Below are 15330 nucleotides of genomic sequence, written 5' to 3'. Positions count from 1 at the left end.
GCTCCAGGTTTAGCCTTTCCGTAGGCCTGGCAAGCTTGTCAGTTTGAGAGCCACGACTGACTTCTCAAAACAGGCCCCTTTTGTGTTGAGTGGGCTTTCTGTTTGAGTACCAGTTTGACACAATTGGCAACCACATGGCCAGGCTTGTGACAGAAAAAACACAGTTTGGGCCTAGGTCTTAACACCATAACTGCATTTTCCTTCTTAGCTGGCCCACTTTTACCTGTCCAGGCTGCGCTATAGTGCAGAGGGATATCCTGTTCTACCGCACTTGCTGTATGAGTCAGCTTAAACTCATCTGCCAGGGTGGCAGCTTGCTGTAGAGTTGTAACCCTCTGTTCACTTAAATAAAGGGCCACAGACTTAGGGACAGAGTTTTTAAAATCCTCCACCAGCATAAGCTCACGTATGGACCCCACATCATTAACCTGGCTTGCCGCACACCACCTATCAAAGAGCCTCGCCTTCTCCCTGGCGAAGTCAAGATAGGACTGTCCCTGCGCCAACTCCAACCCTCGAAAATGCTGCCTATAGGCCTCAGGTACCAGTTCATAGGCTTGGAGGATGGCACTTTTGATCTTTCCATAAACCAGGCCGTCCTGCCTAGACAGACCAGAACACGCTTCTTGAGCCTTACCTGTCAACCGACACAGCAACATCACCCCCCACACATCTTGAGGCCACTGCAGTGCAGTTGCCAGGCGTTCGAACACACTGAAAAAGCTGTGAACACTGGATTCAGAGAAGTCTGGAACCAGGTGAATGTTATTGCTCACAAACGAGCCTCTAGACACCTGTACACTAGCAGCTGTGTCAACCATTTTGGGGATGGTGAAGAGTTAGAAAAACACAACCTAATTAAGACAGTTAACAGACCACTACACAACTTACTTTAGCTGACCAACGTACCTCACGCCACACACACGTTAACAAAACAACTTACCCAGTTCCAAAACCTTGCCCTGTCTATCTTCCGGAGCGTGCTGGGCTCGAGGCAACTTTAAAGGCAGAACTTCAGCGACCGGAGCCCTGAATTGCTTACCCCCGACAGAGAATTAATCCCCACCCAGGATTACTCCAAAAAACAACAAAGGCAAAATAACAAAAGAGTGCCCGAAGGAGGAACTTAAAAAGCTCAGCTGGGCACTCACCTACCTTAACTGGGAAGTTATTAATCTCTAAAAGGTGCCAAAGCGAGATAATCAAAAAGAAAACCAAATCCAACACAGAACTCCCTTTTCAAAGATCCCGGACGAGCCCCCACTTGTTACGTTCCCCTGGGGGTTCTAGGCGGGGAGGGGGAAGTAACAAAAGTGACCGGGTCAGAAAAAGGAGTCAAGGAGGCGAAACAGTTAAATAAAACAGTTTTATTGAAGTAATTCAACTAAAAGAGACGGACAAGCCGCTATCACCATAAAAGTAACACAAACAAAACTCAGGCATTGGTCAGTAATGCAAAATGTCAAAAGGAAAATGCAGCTCACTAGCTGCCAACCACAAAACACAGCTCACCAGCTGGAAACACCGCAAAAGCACTCAGCTCACTAGCTGTACCCACACAAATGGCACTCTGGCCCAGAGCTCACCCTGCTCTGGGCTTAAATACCCTTAATTGCTGATGGGAGTCAGCTGCGCCGGAGGGAAAGGTGGCATCTCAGGTAGGAGGTAGTGGGACACGCCCACACAGGCACCCTCAGGAGAGAGAGAGGCCCTGCTAGGGCCGTAACACTAGGAACACCACGGGAAGCATGTTCCCATCCTAAGTTTGGTCAAATTAATTAATTAAAAAATAAGTACATACCTTTTTTCAAGTATTGTATATAAATGCAACTTTGAGGTACTCAGTTTTCTGTTGCTTTCAACTCTTTCAGTAGTATTATTGTGCTATGAATATCTATTTATTTGCTATTTTGCCTAGCTTTAACTTTAGAATAGAATAAAATAGAATTGAATAGCCTTCTGCCATTGCACGTGCATAATTAAGAAAACTATTGAAATGCACAGTTAAAATTAGTTTATTGATTTGGCAGCTAAATCCATAAGTTAGGTAGCAAGATAGTGATGTAATTAAACATTAATGGATATATTATTTAATATATTATATAGATGCAATTCTGCATAATGCATGCTTAAAAATAGCCATGTTTTCTTGCTATTGTGTTTGCTCTTTTACCAAAGTCAAACTTTGTTTACATGGACTTAAGTAAGAGAACCACCTGATGCAGCTCAACTGCTGCCTTTTGTTTATCTGGATTACATGTTGTGCCTTCATTTGCACCATGCCAGAGTACAGTATCCAGCAAACCCAACCTAAAAAGTAAATAAATAAATACTACACTATAATATTAAGGATTACTTTGAGCTTCATTTGCATCATCTGCCCACTCCAAACAAGTCAAAGGTACATGAGACAGCCTCTGCTGTTTTTCTGGCTTTTAGAAAGCGATGTAACAGGAACTACCACAGTTCAAAGGGTCACCAAGTCACATTTGCTACATAATGTCCGTTATCGTGATACTGATCATTTTTGTGGCATGTTTCTAACAGAATATAGGCTGTGATTACGTGATAGATTCCACTGCTGTAGAGGATCGCTGTGGAGTGTGCAATGGTAACGGCTCCACCTGTACAACTGTGAGGAAAACATTTGAAGAGAGTGAAGGGCTGGGTATGTTGTTTTCTTTTCTGTTTTTTACATTAACCCTACTCACAAAAGTTATTTTGACATATCACAAAGATGTGTACAAAGAACAGATGTAAGAAATCAAAAGGGATGATGGGTAAACTGAGTCGAGCTGTTTCTGTTTCAGAGTTCAGGATTTATTTGTTGTTGTCTTAACATATTATTCCACAAAGTCTTTGCTGTGGGAGAAAAAACAGATTATAACCTCCCAAAATAGTATGTTTTTTACAGTTGTAACATTTTTGAATGTCTTTTTTGTGGATACATCGTTTAAAACACCGCGTATCAACTAACAACTAAGCTGTAGTGCCTCTTCACCTCACTGTGCAATACCTTTTGTGCAATACTTTTGTAAATAGTCAACGGTGCAATAGACTCAATACTTGAAATGTGCAATTCACTTGTATTTTTATTTTTATTCCTATTTATTCTATTTATCCCCTTCGTATATTTTATTTATATTGTCTCTGTATTTATATATATGTGTGTGTATAACTCTGTAACTTCTGTCGGTGCTGTGCTTTTTTGGAAATCGAATTTCCCAGAGGAACCCACCCGAGGGATTAATAAAGTTCTATCTTATCTTATCTTATCTTATCTTATCTTATCAGAATACTTGTATTTCTATTTCACAAAGATTGTTCTTTCACTAAAATTTCACGTCTTTTTAGGCTATGTAGACATTGGACTGATCCCAGAGGGAGCCTGGGACATTCACATTGAGGAGTTGGGAGCAGCTGGAAATTTCTTGGCACTCCGAAGTGACAATCCCAGCAAGTATTTCCTGAATGGTGGCTGGACGATCCAGTGGAATGGAGAATACAAGGCTGCTGGAACAGTATTCACCTATGAGAGGACCGGACAGCTTGAAAACCTGACATCTCCAGGGCCCACTACAGAGCTTCTGTGGATTCAGGTATGAGTAAACCCACGGTTTTAAATGCATTATCCCTTTCTAAGTCATAGAGAAAGACTCTGTTTATTCCCATATGAAAAGGCTGGGAAACAAAGTCCTTTGCATTTTGATTACTTTCAAGTCTTTAAACTGCATACAGTTCTGCTCCAAATAAGCAAATGTAGTAACTATAATAATTTTTGTTGACACTGGAAATAGTCTATAGCTGTGCAAATAAGAGATGGTGAGGGAAGTAAAATTTCACCACTCAGCATAACTATTTTCGATTCTACCTTGCACCTCACTTTCTGTTGCCATGAAACGTTTCTTATTTCTCCTCTCGTGTGTTACAGCTTCTCTTTCAGGAGGCCAATCCAGGAGTGAGGTACGAGTACACCATCAGTCAAAATGTCTCCGAAAAGAACAACACCCCGCTGTCAGTTTTCTACTGGAAATACGGTTCGTGGACTGAATGCAGCGTTACTTGCGGAACAGGTAAGAGAAACAGCTTTGCTATACATAAGTGGGCAAACGTACGGGGAGTGAGAGAGATTATGGCGTAAAATGTGCCACATGCCACTATTTTTGCATGTGGAGGAATAGAGACCGTTTTGATGATGAAGGTGGAGCGTACTGTTCAAAATCTCCCATAGGCGTTTAATGATGTGAAGACCAGTGAAATCGATGATTTATATTCATCTTCAGAGTCATTAAACCCATGAGTGAGCTCTCGTGGAGACATTGTTATCCTGGACGAGGCTGTTCCCATCAACACAAGAAGTGTTTCTTCACAGGATAAAAGTGGTTGTTCAGAACAGTTTTGTATTGATTTACAGATATTCTGCTCTAGCCAGCGAACCAGAGCTACATCAGCTCACTATAGGGGTCAAACATGAGGTGACTTTAATTTGTCACAAGACAGTCAATAGTTTCTGAGAAACAACAAAAGAATGAAGAATGATGAAGAAGCATTTATGCTGTTGCTTCACACATTTCAAATACAAAAATCTTGTTAAGATTAAAGAGGCCAGTATGATCAATTGTTTGCTATTTGTTGCCCTCGCTGTGCCGTCCTGTTTTCTCTTTTGCTTCTTATCGCTTTCCACTCTCCCGTGTGGCCCTGATGGATGGACCCCCTCCCAGAGCCTTGCCCTGCAGTTGATTTCGCCTTCTTAATTTCTTCTCACATCTGCTCATCTTCCTTTTGTACTGTAATGGCCTCATTTTTCAGTTGAGTGTCACAAGGTTGTCAAATTGTCGCGTAATGAATCAAAGTCATTTTGCAGGTTACAAAGATGAGACATACAGAAGATTATGGTGGAGGTGGAGACCTTTTTTTGTCAGCCTTGTGTAACCCCACTCAGGATTTATGCATTTCCCAATGTGTGGGGAGTTTCATAAAGAAGAAAGAAATGCCTTTCTGACAAGTCCTTTCATCCCTTTTACATATACTCGCGGACACCTTGACCGCGTGGTTCTTTTAGATTTGACATTGATTTTCTCAACTTTTAAAGCTTGTCGTAGCACTGAAGCTGTATTTTTATGTATCCAAGAAAACACTGAGGGAGTCGGTGGGGCTTTAGGAGTTTTAGTGCCCAGTTGGATGCTGTATAGCAGCGGTCCCCAAACTTTTTTGCGCGACGAACCGTTTTAATGTCAGACAATATTTTCACGGACCGGCCTTTAAGGTGATGCGGATAAATACACCAAAATAAAATGATACAACCAAGATATAATAATAAACAGGAATTCGCTGTGTAATTGTGTAACTTTATCAGCAGTGTCCTCCTGAAATGCGCCAACAACATTGAGAGTAACGTCCTCCTCTCTGCCCCTTAATACTTTCTGGTCGCTGTGGTAACACGTAAATATTTCCTTCAAAATAAGACACAAAACTACAACACGGGAAAAGACCCAGGGAATCTGAGCTAACGATAAAAACCATGAAAACCATAAATTTCACATCTGAACCTCAACTCTCGTGGCCCGGTACCGAACGACTCACGGACGGTCTGTGGCCCAGGGGTTGGGGACCGCTGCTGTATACCATAACATTTAAACCCCAAATGTCACTTGTCAGTTGTATGTCACCATGGTGGCATGGTTGTTGGCAATATTACCTCACAGCAGTCAGGTCCTGTGTTTGAATCCACCATTTGGCTGAGACCTTTCTGTGTGGACTCTTCGTGTCTGTGTGGGTTCTCTCTGCGTAATCGGGTTTCCTCCCACAGTCCACAGACATCCAGCTAGTTGGGTTTAGGTTTATTGCTGATTCCAGACTGCCCGTCAGTGCGAATGTGGGCATGAAAGGTTTTCTGTCGTTACTTTTTTTTGTGTAATTTTGTTGTTGTTGTTTTAAAGTCACTACATAGTTAGCACCAGTCTGCCTCTGGTTTTGGATGATCTGGTAACAAGATTGAAGTTCAGATTGGTTAGTGTTAGATTGTAACATAAAGATTAAAGCTGGGAGATTTTTTCGATACCAGGTGTAGAGTTTCTGTGTTTACTTCTTTGTGTGTTTTCAGGATTGCATCTTTGGTATTTTCATGTGGTTTACTTCATTCCTCATTTATGTAACTCTTTATTTGTCATATAGCTCTTTAAATGTTGTTTTAAATATGGATAAAAATGACTCTATCCCTTCTGACTTCTGTTTCTGGAAAGCACCAGTGTATGTCTTCTTTTTCAATAAGATAAAAGGAAATGAAAATACGTAATTGAATGGTGTTCAAAGTTCAAATCCATTTTAAACTGCCAAATGGGTATAACAACAAGCTTCTGCAACCCCTAAAGCTTGTCCAATTTTGCCAAGTAGTCTCAGTGTTTAGATATTTCTTTCCTCTTCTTTTTTCAGGCTTTTATTTTATTAGACATCATTTATCTGTATAACCTGGAAATCTGTATTAACCTCCCAAATAGGGGTGTTGTTTTGAGCTTGAAGATCAGTCAGAGCCTTTTCAATGATAGTGAAACTAAATCAGTGAAACTGTTGTCCTGTTCTCGGAGACAAATGAAAAATAAGATTTGACTTTGCTTTCAAATGCATTTTCAAGAGTGATGGCCTTGGATGAATTTAATCATGCCAATACTTGTAACAATAACAAGCTTCACCGAGTGTCTTTCATTACTGTCTTTGTTGATCCTTTCATAAATATCACTTTACAACCACCAGCGAGGAAATTCCTATTGAGCCTCGCTTCAAGTAAAAACTGCACACAAACCAAATTGTGTTCCTTTACTAAAGCATTGATAATGCTTTATTGTTTAGTCTTTTTGTTTTGTTTTTTCAAAGAGGACAATTTTTTATAGCATGGTGACTCAGTGATAAATATCGCCGCTATGCAGGAAAAAAGTCTGAGCCTCACGATATAACAGCGCTCTTCTTGTTGACCATTTCTTCCCAGAGTTCAGATCACTCCTGGCTTTAAACCATGATTCATTTTCCATCAGAGATATTTGGATGCCACTCAGTTTCTTCATCCTGATCACCAAAGCTGAAACATCTGCATATGTTGATGGAAATCATTTTACTGAGTGGGCTGTCTAGACTTGGTGGGATTCAGAGATTTGGAAGTGAAAGGCTTAATTCTGAAAATGCCATAAGGGCAGCAGCAGCAGAAGTACAGAAGAGCTAATACAATAACCTCATCTGCTTTAGTATTCGTTAGTTAGTACACGATAAAAAGACAGTACAATGGTATATCTAGCTGGAGATTCTTTATCTTCCCTGGGTGTCCCTGTTTTACCCACATTCATAAGCTTCTCGGTGTACCAAGAATTCATGATAAGACAACATTATTTGTCCAAGTAGTGTTTAAATTTAGCCACAAACATCATGTCATCAATATGGGGTGTTTCTCTGTATTTTCCCCCCATATCATTTCTTTTCTTCTTTTTTTCTCTGTGCAGCTTCCAATCTCACATAGCTGTCATGACCCTTAAGATGTATCTTTGAAGGTGTAAATTAGCTATCAAATGTGCATTGTGGCCCTCAGCAGGATCAGAGCAGAGGGCGCTGTGAACTGAGGGTTGTCTTCTGCTTCGACAGGATGAAAGTCCCCTCAGGAGAGTGAGAGGAATGATGGAGAGCGTTATCACATGAGATAAACCTGTTGTCAGCCTATTAGGTACAGTTAGTGCAGTGCTTTTTGAAACCATAAAGACTCACCATCCGTAAATGCACACCACGATTCTGTTGATATCTTTTCTTGTGGTGTAACCATTTAGCGTCAGGTGGCTAAAATTAACAACCAACAAATTTGTAAAATATTGGATGAGAAGAGCTACGTGACACGGGCTTCGAGAAGCTTTGAGAATTTGGTCGATTTTTCGTTATATTTTTTACATGTACGTAAAAGCAAAGGTAGCACTGGAACTGGAGCAGTTGGTACTCAGCATACTGTTAAAATTCAACAGGACTGTTCAAACGTTTAATATTTAATCAGAATCCTTTCACGTTTAAACATGCACATATTTCAAACACTGCCTACAGAGACTTTTAAAAAATGGCTTTAAAATTTTCTATATATCGCTTAAATAAAGGAAACCTATCATCATTAAAATGTTTTTTAAATTTTTTTTCACAGTTCTTTTTTCCTTTCTTCTTAACTCATCTTGAGTCACTATTTTTATTTACCTTGTTTTAATCATTGCCATTAAATTACTTTTACTAGTGTGTTTGTTTATAAATCTGTTATTGGTTGTCCATATGTTTGAAATAGAACGATAGCTCTTAACTGCCTAACCACAGGCATATGGATTTAGATCAAATATTTATATATTAGTCACAAAAATGCAGATTCTTGGTTTATCTGCAAAATGGTTTATTGACTGTGATGCTTCTCATGAACACCTCGAGCCAGCGTGTCCCCAGGTATTTTCAATAGGAGGAACAACGGGACTGAATGCTGACCAAGGAAGGTTTTGGATATGAGTCATCCTGAAAGGCTGGCGCTACTCTGACAGGAGGCATTGTCCTGCTGAAATAGCCACAGGACAGTGTGCAGCCACAAGAGTGGCACAGCTACAGCTTGGAGAACCTCATCTTGGTACCTCTGTCCAGTCAGGCTTGCCAGCAGTGCTGGCTTTCAGCCACCAGTCTGGCCTCAGTCGCCTTCAGTCAGTTGCAACATGGTGGCTTAACATGACAGTGTTGTAAATACTGGGTTTTTTTGTGGATTTTAAGACTAATTGTGTGATACTGTAGTAAATTCGTGTTTGGTAAACGTATTACCAACCCCTCCATGAACTAAAATCAACTGGAATAGGCTTTGACTATGTTAGGGTTTAAAGTGATGTTCTGAAAAATGGATTTAAAGCAAAGATTCAAAATGTGTTTCATACGTTTTTTTCTTCTTCGTCTTCGTTTTTTGGCTCATTTACATTGCTCGCAGCATTTATCTCAGCATACACCATTTCACAATGAAGTGAATGAATCAAAACACAAACGTGCCAGTGTAGCAGTCTTTTTTCTTAATGTTAAATGGTTCAAAATTACTTTTGTTGTGAAAGCTATGGAACGGGTTTGCAAATAAAATGTACATTAAAATGGGCAGCTCTGTTTTTCCACTTCCACCCATATTTTTAATTATGTTGTAAATGTAATCCTTTAGTTTAGTCTGTTAACATCTTTTTACAGCCCTTGGTATCGGATTCAGTTTTTAAAATGTGTAACGGATAAATATGTTGCCACTTTTTGTTTTGTTTCTTATAATCATTTATAAGTTGTGTACTAGATGTCACAGAAAGTTTCTCTCTTCTGTATTTCAGGTGTTCAGAGGCAGATTATCCACTGTGTGGAAAAGACAACTGGGATAGTTGAGGAGCACTTCTGTGACCACTTAACCCGACTTGACCACAACCAAACCAGCTGTAATAAGGATCCTTGTCCAGCCATGTGAGTTGGGGTTTTTTGTCTCCCAGTTTTACAAAAGGACACGTGCAGTGTTGGTACTTTAACCCTCGCACACACAAAAAATTCTGCGTGCTCTACAATCATCAAACAATCAAAGCTGCCAAACCTAAAGTTACAGCAAGTTTAATATTATTCTACAGAATAAATTTCCATGTTGTAACAGTTTTTAATTAACTCAAAAATTGCAGTTTGACATTTATTTTAATTTACTTTTTCAAGCCTTTGAAGACAAATTGTTTTTTATGTATTTTCTTTTTTCAAAAAAATTACCTTTTGACTTTTTTTTAATTGGACAAGACAAGAGAAGTGAAATAGCCAGCAGGCATTTTTACTTCCATGCATTTTACACCACCAAAGTACAGCCTATCATCTTGTTTTAAGAGCCCAGTGTCTTCTTGGAAAAGGATGTTTGGCCAGTGGATCAACCCTTCTCTATGGAGGCTGCAGGAGTGCCATTGTTTACGCTTTTGTGGGATGTTACAGTTGATGTTCAAAAGACAGTGCTTGAATTATGATCCATCCATCCATTCGCTTCCGCTTATCCTTTTCAAGGTTGCGGGGGGCGCTGGAGCCTATCCCAGCTGTCATAGGGCGAAAGGCGGGGTACACCCTGGACAGGTCGCCAGTCTGTCGCAGGGCCAACACATAGGGACAGACAACCATTCACTCGCACATTCACACCTAGTGACAATTTAGATTAATCAATTAACCTATCCCCACAAGCTGCATGTTTTTGGACGGTGGGAGGAAGCCGGAGTACCCGGAGAGAACCCACGCAAACACGGGGAGAACATGCAAACTCCACACAGAAAGACCCCGGCCTGATGGAGGAATTGAACTCAGGACCTTCTTGCTGTGCGGCAACAGTGCTAACCACCGTGCCACCGTGCTGCTTGAATTATGAATAACAAAAAATTTTTTTGCAGAAATAATTAATCATTTATTTATTTGTTTGTTTGTTTCAGTTCATGTGGAGAGTCTAAGGAGCTTGAAAAGAAGGCGTCCTTAAAGACATTTCACCTCTAATCCAAGAAGCTTCTTCGGATGAGAGGTGAACCAACTTCAAGGACCAGACGCCTTCTTTCCAAGCTCCTTAGACTACAATGACCTGGATGACAGAGAACCTTCACAGACATATTCATGTGGAGATGATTTTTTTCTATATTTAGTAATGTTTAGATTTTTTTACAAAGACAAAGTTTGCCACTTTTAGTTTTCTGTGAGGAAACTTTGGAGTTGCATAAGGAAAAAGGTCCGATGTAAAACAAATAAAATAAAATAAATCTACACAAATCAAATATGCAGAGCTCCCTGCTGTTGCCATGCTTTGTTAAAAAGTGAGTGAAAAATATCTTCTTTATTTCTCTGTTAGATGTAAAACATGCCAGTAAAGATTTTGCATGTAGAAACTCTATAACAGTTTTTTTAGAGAATATTTATTTCCAGTGTCGATGGTAATCTATAAAAGTCAATTACAACAGACACACATCAAATACAGGCAGCGAGGTTTATATTCAAAATGGATGGATGGATACATTCTCACTGTAAAAAAAAATCAGCAATATAAAGGGTAAAAATACTGTTATGTATGCATAGCCTTTTTTTGCTTGAAACTAAATGTCAAACATAACTTTGAAAAAGAAAAAGAAAAAAAAAATACAATGAATGCTCACTACATTGCTGCATGATAATTAAAAAAAAATATGTATGTACGTACGTACATACGTACAGCCATCTAAAACCACCAAGACTCATCTTTATTGTCACAGTCATTAAATACACTCTTATTCTACACAAAGCATAGCATTGCATTTGAAATCAGTGTAATCTTTGTGTCTTGTTGTGTAGATGGTGGGTTGGGGAGTGGCAGAAATGCTCAGCGAGCTGTGGGAGCTCAGGCCAAACTAAGAGGACAGTTCTTTGCATTCAAGCATTAAGTGCGGAGGAGCAGAAAGCCCTGGAGCCCAGTAACTGTGAACACATCCCCAAACCTGAATCACTATCCTCCTGCAACACACACATCCCCTGCCCAGCAGACTGGACCACTGGCAGCTGGTCAAAGGTGAGTGTGGGTCAGAATCTGAGGTTCAGGTGTAACCAGACAGCAACCTTCACATTTGGGGAAAATGAATTATTTACTAATCGTGGAGAAAGTTTTCTAGTTTTTTCTATTTTGAAAGCATTCATTCACACAGAAAATTTTCACATCTCAAGCTTTTTGAAGTATAATTCAGTTGTTTTACACATTTAGTGTTACTGATCATTTAAGACACTGCTGGTTGCTTAAATGTCTTTTGTGTAACTATTCTCTGACTCTATTACACATAGACACAGTGTGGAATAAGGCAAGAAGCCAGATTTAAGGGTGTTTAAATGTGAGCATTTATACCCTGACCTCTCCCTATTCTCAGCATTTCTCTGTACTTTTTTTTTTTTTGCCAGGCCTTTTTGAATGGATATATGAAAATCTTTTGTCCAGACCAAATTGTTTCTCCACAGCTGTTTGAAGGATGACCATAAATGTATGGTTTAGATAGTCATCTCCTTCAGTCTTAACTGCTCAGCCTGTTTGTGACAAGGACTAGTTGAGAAAGATATAGCATTAAGTGAAGGTATGGCTGATGCCCTTCCCCACACAGCACCAATCTTAACACCTCCTTAGCCTTCCTCAGCTACCTCCATTTCAGAACTCCCTGCTGTCCATCCTCCTCTCAGATTAACCTGCCTAGACACATGGCTGTCATGACTGGTGAGGTGACAGCTGGATCATCTACACTAAGTCTAGACCCCTGATCTCATCAGTCCTAAGGTCCTGAAGTCCTGTGCTGCCCAGCTGTCCTGGAACAGCTCTTAAACCTGAGCTTGATGCGGGTACCAGCGCTATGGAAGACATCATCATATTGTTTTCCAACAGAGCTTTACACATTTTATAGTCTTTGTTATGTTTTTTAAGCACATTGTAAATCTACAGAGCTGTTGCATGGCTTAATAATGCTTTGGTCTTTTCTTTTTTTTCCCCCTCTTACAGTGTTCACTGTCTTGTGGAAGTGGAGTACGTCACCGTAATGTTACCTGCTCTAGAAACACAGGGGTTGATTGTGACCCCCAAAAGAAACCTTTAGCTGTTAGTACCTGCTACATCCAGGAATGTCCACAGATTGTCGATAATTTTGGAGGTTTCGACTGGTCTGGAAGTGGCTGGTCCAGCAAAGAAGTGCTTAATGAAATAAACCCCATACCCGAAGTCAAACCTCCTGCCAAGTACAGCACCACCAGAGAGCAGCCAAGAGTTCATAACGACCTTAATGACATCGTTGAGGGAGATTTCCACTACCACAACAACATTGAAAATACTGATCACTCTCAGGACAACTATGTCCCGGTGGATGATTTTTACTATGACTATAACTTTATCAACTTCCATGAAGACTTGTCAGATGACTTTGAGAGCAATGGAAACATTTCAGTCAGTCACGGTTTGAGTGTTTCGCAGGAGGTCGAGCCAACCCACAGTGTAAAAGAAGATGCTCACATAGAAATTGCAGCCACTCCCACAGCTACTTCAGCCGTTCCAAAGCCCACTGCCTACACTTTGGAAACAGAAAATCCTCAGAACACAAAAGTGAACGTAACAAAGGACAGTAAAAATGCAGCGGCAAAAGAGGTTTTGCAAACAAATTCTGAAAACTTGGATGACTATCTTTCTGAGGATTTTCTTCTGCCTGTGTCGACCACTCACTCTCCACTACTGTCTACAACTCAGCAATCAAAACCAGCGGCAGAGAAGCATGGCATTCTGTGGCTGCCTGAAAACATTAGTGCAGTGCCTAGTCTGGGTTCCACTACAAAGCAGCCTTTACAGGATGTGAAATGGGGGCAATATGCAGAGGAGGCTGAAAATAACTATGACAGCTTCAGTGAGGAGGAAAATCACACTGAGGATGTCACTATGACTCCAAAGCAGACTGTTTCTACTCCGAGACAACAAACAGCTATCAATACTCCTGACTCTACTGTTGAAGGGGCTCAGGAAACAAAGGAATATGATAATTATGACTATATCTCTGCAGACCAAGATAATGTCGAGAGTCCAGAACCTTCAGGTCCCCCCACATCAGAAACTACAATTCAGATTAAGACTGAATTTCCTCTGGATGAAAATACTGCAGAAATACCTCAAGCCAGTGGGTCAACATTATTTTCAAATGCCTTCACAATGGATGATGTCAACACGGATCAGACTAATTTTGATACATTATATGCCACTACCGAGAATTATTCACGGGATACCGACAGAGACCTCAGCACAACCTCACTTCCTGCCTCTGAGAAATCCATTCCTCCCCCTGTTTCCTCTTTGCTCATCTCAGGTAACCAAGAGGCCTCCACATCATTAACTGGAACAGCAATCATACCTCCTACTCAGTTTTCTCCAGCTGATTTCCCAACGCATATGATGAAACCGATTCCGTCAAAGCCAGAGTTCACTAAAACAACTGGAACGTATCCCACATCTCAAGCTCCGTTGTTTGATGTAGTGAATTATGACTACAACGAAATAGCCTTTCCACCCGTGGTGAGGAGCGGCATTAACAGTGATCCTGGCTCTTCATACCAGGTTTCAACAAACTCAGGAGCCACTCCTCAACACAGCACAACATCAGCACAAGACTCGGAGTCGCCCACACCTGCTGTGGCCTTTTTGCCAACCGTTCCAGCTGTCCTAACATCTGTCCAAACTTACGTCCACACACAAAACACTGCAGCTGCCTACTGGATTGCTGGCAACTGGAGTGCTGTACGTATGAAATAATTTACACATTACACCTGCTTTTATTTTCCAGGCAAATAAAAAACACAAAATAAAAGCATTATCTTCATTCTTTAGGGACAGGATTTGAGCTAGGGTTAACACAGCAAGCGTCAACGTACATAATAAACTGCTTTAATACCGAAAACATCTCTAAATTTCAAATGTGTTCTTATCCACAAGCTTTTCTTGTGCGTGCTGGTTTTCTTTGTGCATCCAGCCTCAAATTGTGCAGCACAAAATGATTCTAATATGAGTTATTATGTTTACGAGCAGTGCTCCACCACCTGTGGACTCGGTGCTATCTGGAGAACTTTGACTTGCAGTACTGGATCACAGTCGGACTGTGATCCCGCAAAGAGGCCCGCACCTGCCCAGAGGTGTTACCTGCGCCCATGCTCTACATGGAAAATTGGGGAATGGAGTAAGGTGAGACTACTTGTTTTATATATCATATATATGTATATATCATATACAAATCAAAAGTTAAATAAATAAAACTGTAATACGGTGGACTTTTCTATTTACTATTTTTTATTACGGCAGGATTTTAGGCAACGGTGATTTGTCTACGACTTTGGTCTAGACTGAACTCTAATATCTCCGACTGGATTTGCAAGTCAAAGCTTTGTGTCTGATATTCTAGTTCAAAGTTGGACAACAGCTAACATTATGCATGGTGTAATAAATGTGGGCATGTTGGCATTTTGATGTTTTGTTTGCATTGAGCTCAGTGTCGTGTTTACTCAGCCTCATGCAGACTCTGACGTGGCTGTAGACTTATTTTTTTGCAGTCGTATTTTATAGTTTTTCAATAACAAACAAACAAACCGATGCAATGTTCCCCACCCCCTGGGATTACAGATACACGATGGAAAGAAAAAGAAAACAGCTTTGATATAATACATGGAGGTGGATATGAATAAGATAAAGCTAGTATACATTTATGGAAGGAATAAACATCATTGCATTGTGATTTGCCGCCTTTTCTTTTTTTACACATTCCATGAAAAGTCACAGAAAGGGTT

The 15330-nt window shown here is 40.4% G+C and overlaps 1 protein-coding gene across 1 annotated transcript in view; it reads left to right on the top strand.

Annotated features, from left to right (window-relative positions):
* The window catches only part of adamts7 (a disintegrin-like and metallopeptidase (reprolysin type) with thrombospondin type 1 motif, 7), an 89340-nt gene that overhangs the window by 55979 nt on the left and 18031 nt on the right, over positions 1-15330 (top strand). The window contains exons 14-20 of the mRNA XM_026162719.1: positions 2548-2668; positions 3355-3599; positions 3932-4073; positions 9348-9474; positions 11341-11554; positions 12521-14290; positions 14579-14731. Coding sequence (XP_026018504.1) covers positions 2548-2668; positions 3355-3599; positions 3932-4073; positions 9348-9474; positions 11341-11554; positions 12521-14290; positions 14579-14731 — 2772 coding nt within the window. The remainder of the gene's footprint in view (positions 1-2547; positions 2669-3354; positions 3600-3931; positions 4074-9347; positions 9475-11340; positions 11555-12520; positions 14291-14578; positions 14732-15330) is intronic.

Source organism: Astatotilapia calliptera, chromosome 1 (genome assembly GCF_900246225.1).
Source record: "Astatotilapia calliptera chromosome 1, fAstCal1.2, whole genome shotgun sequence".
Taxonomy (NCBI): Eukaryota; Metazoa; Chordata; class Actinopteri; order Cichliformes; family Cichlidae; genus Astatotilapia; species Astatotilapia calliptera.
Note: the sequence above shows the minus strand (reverse complement) of the source record. Positions and strands in the feature narration are given on the sequence as shown.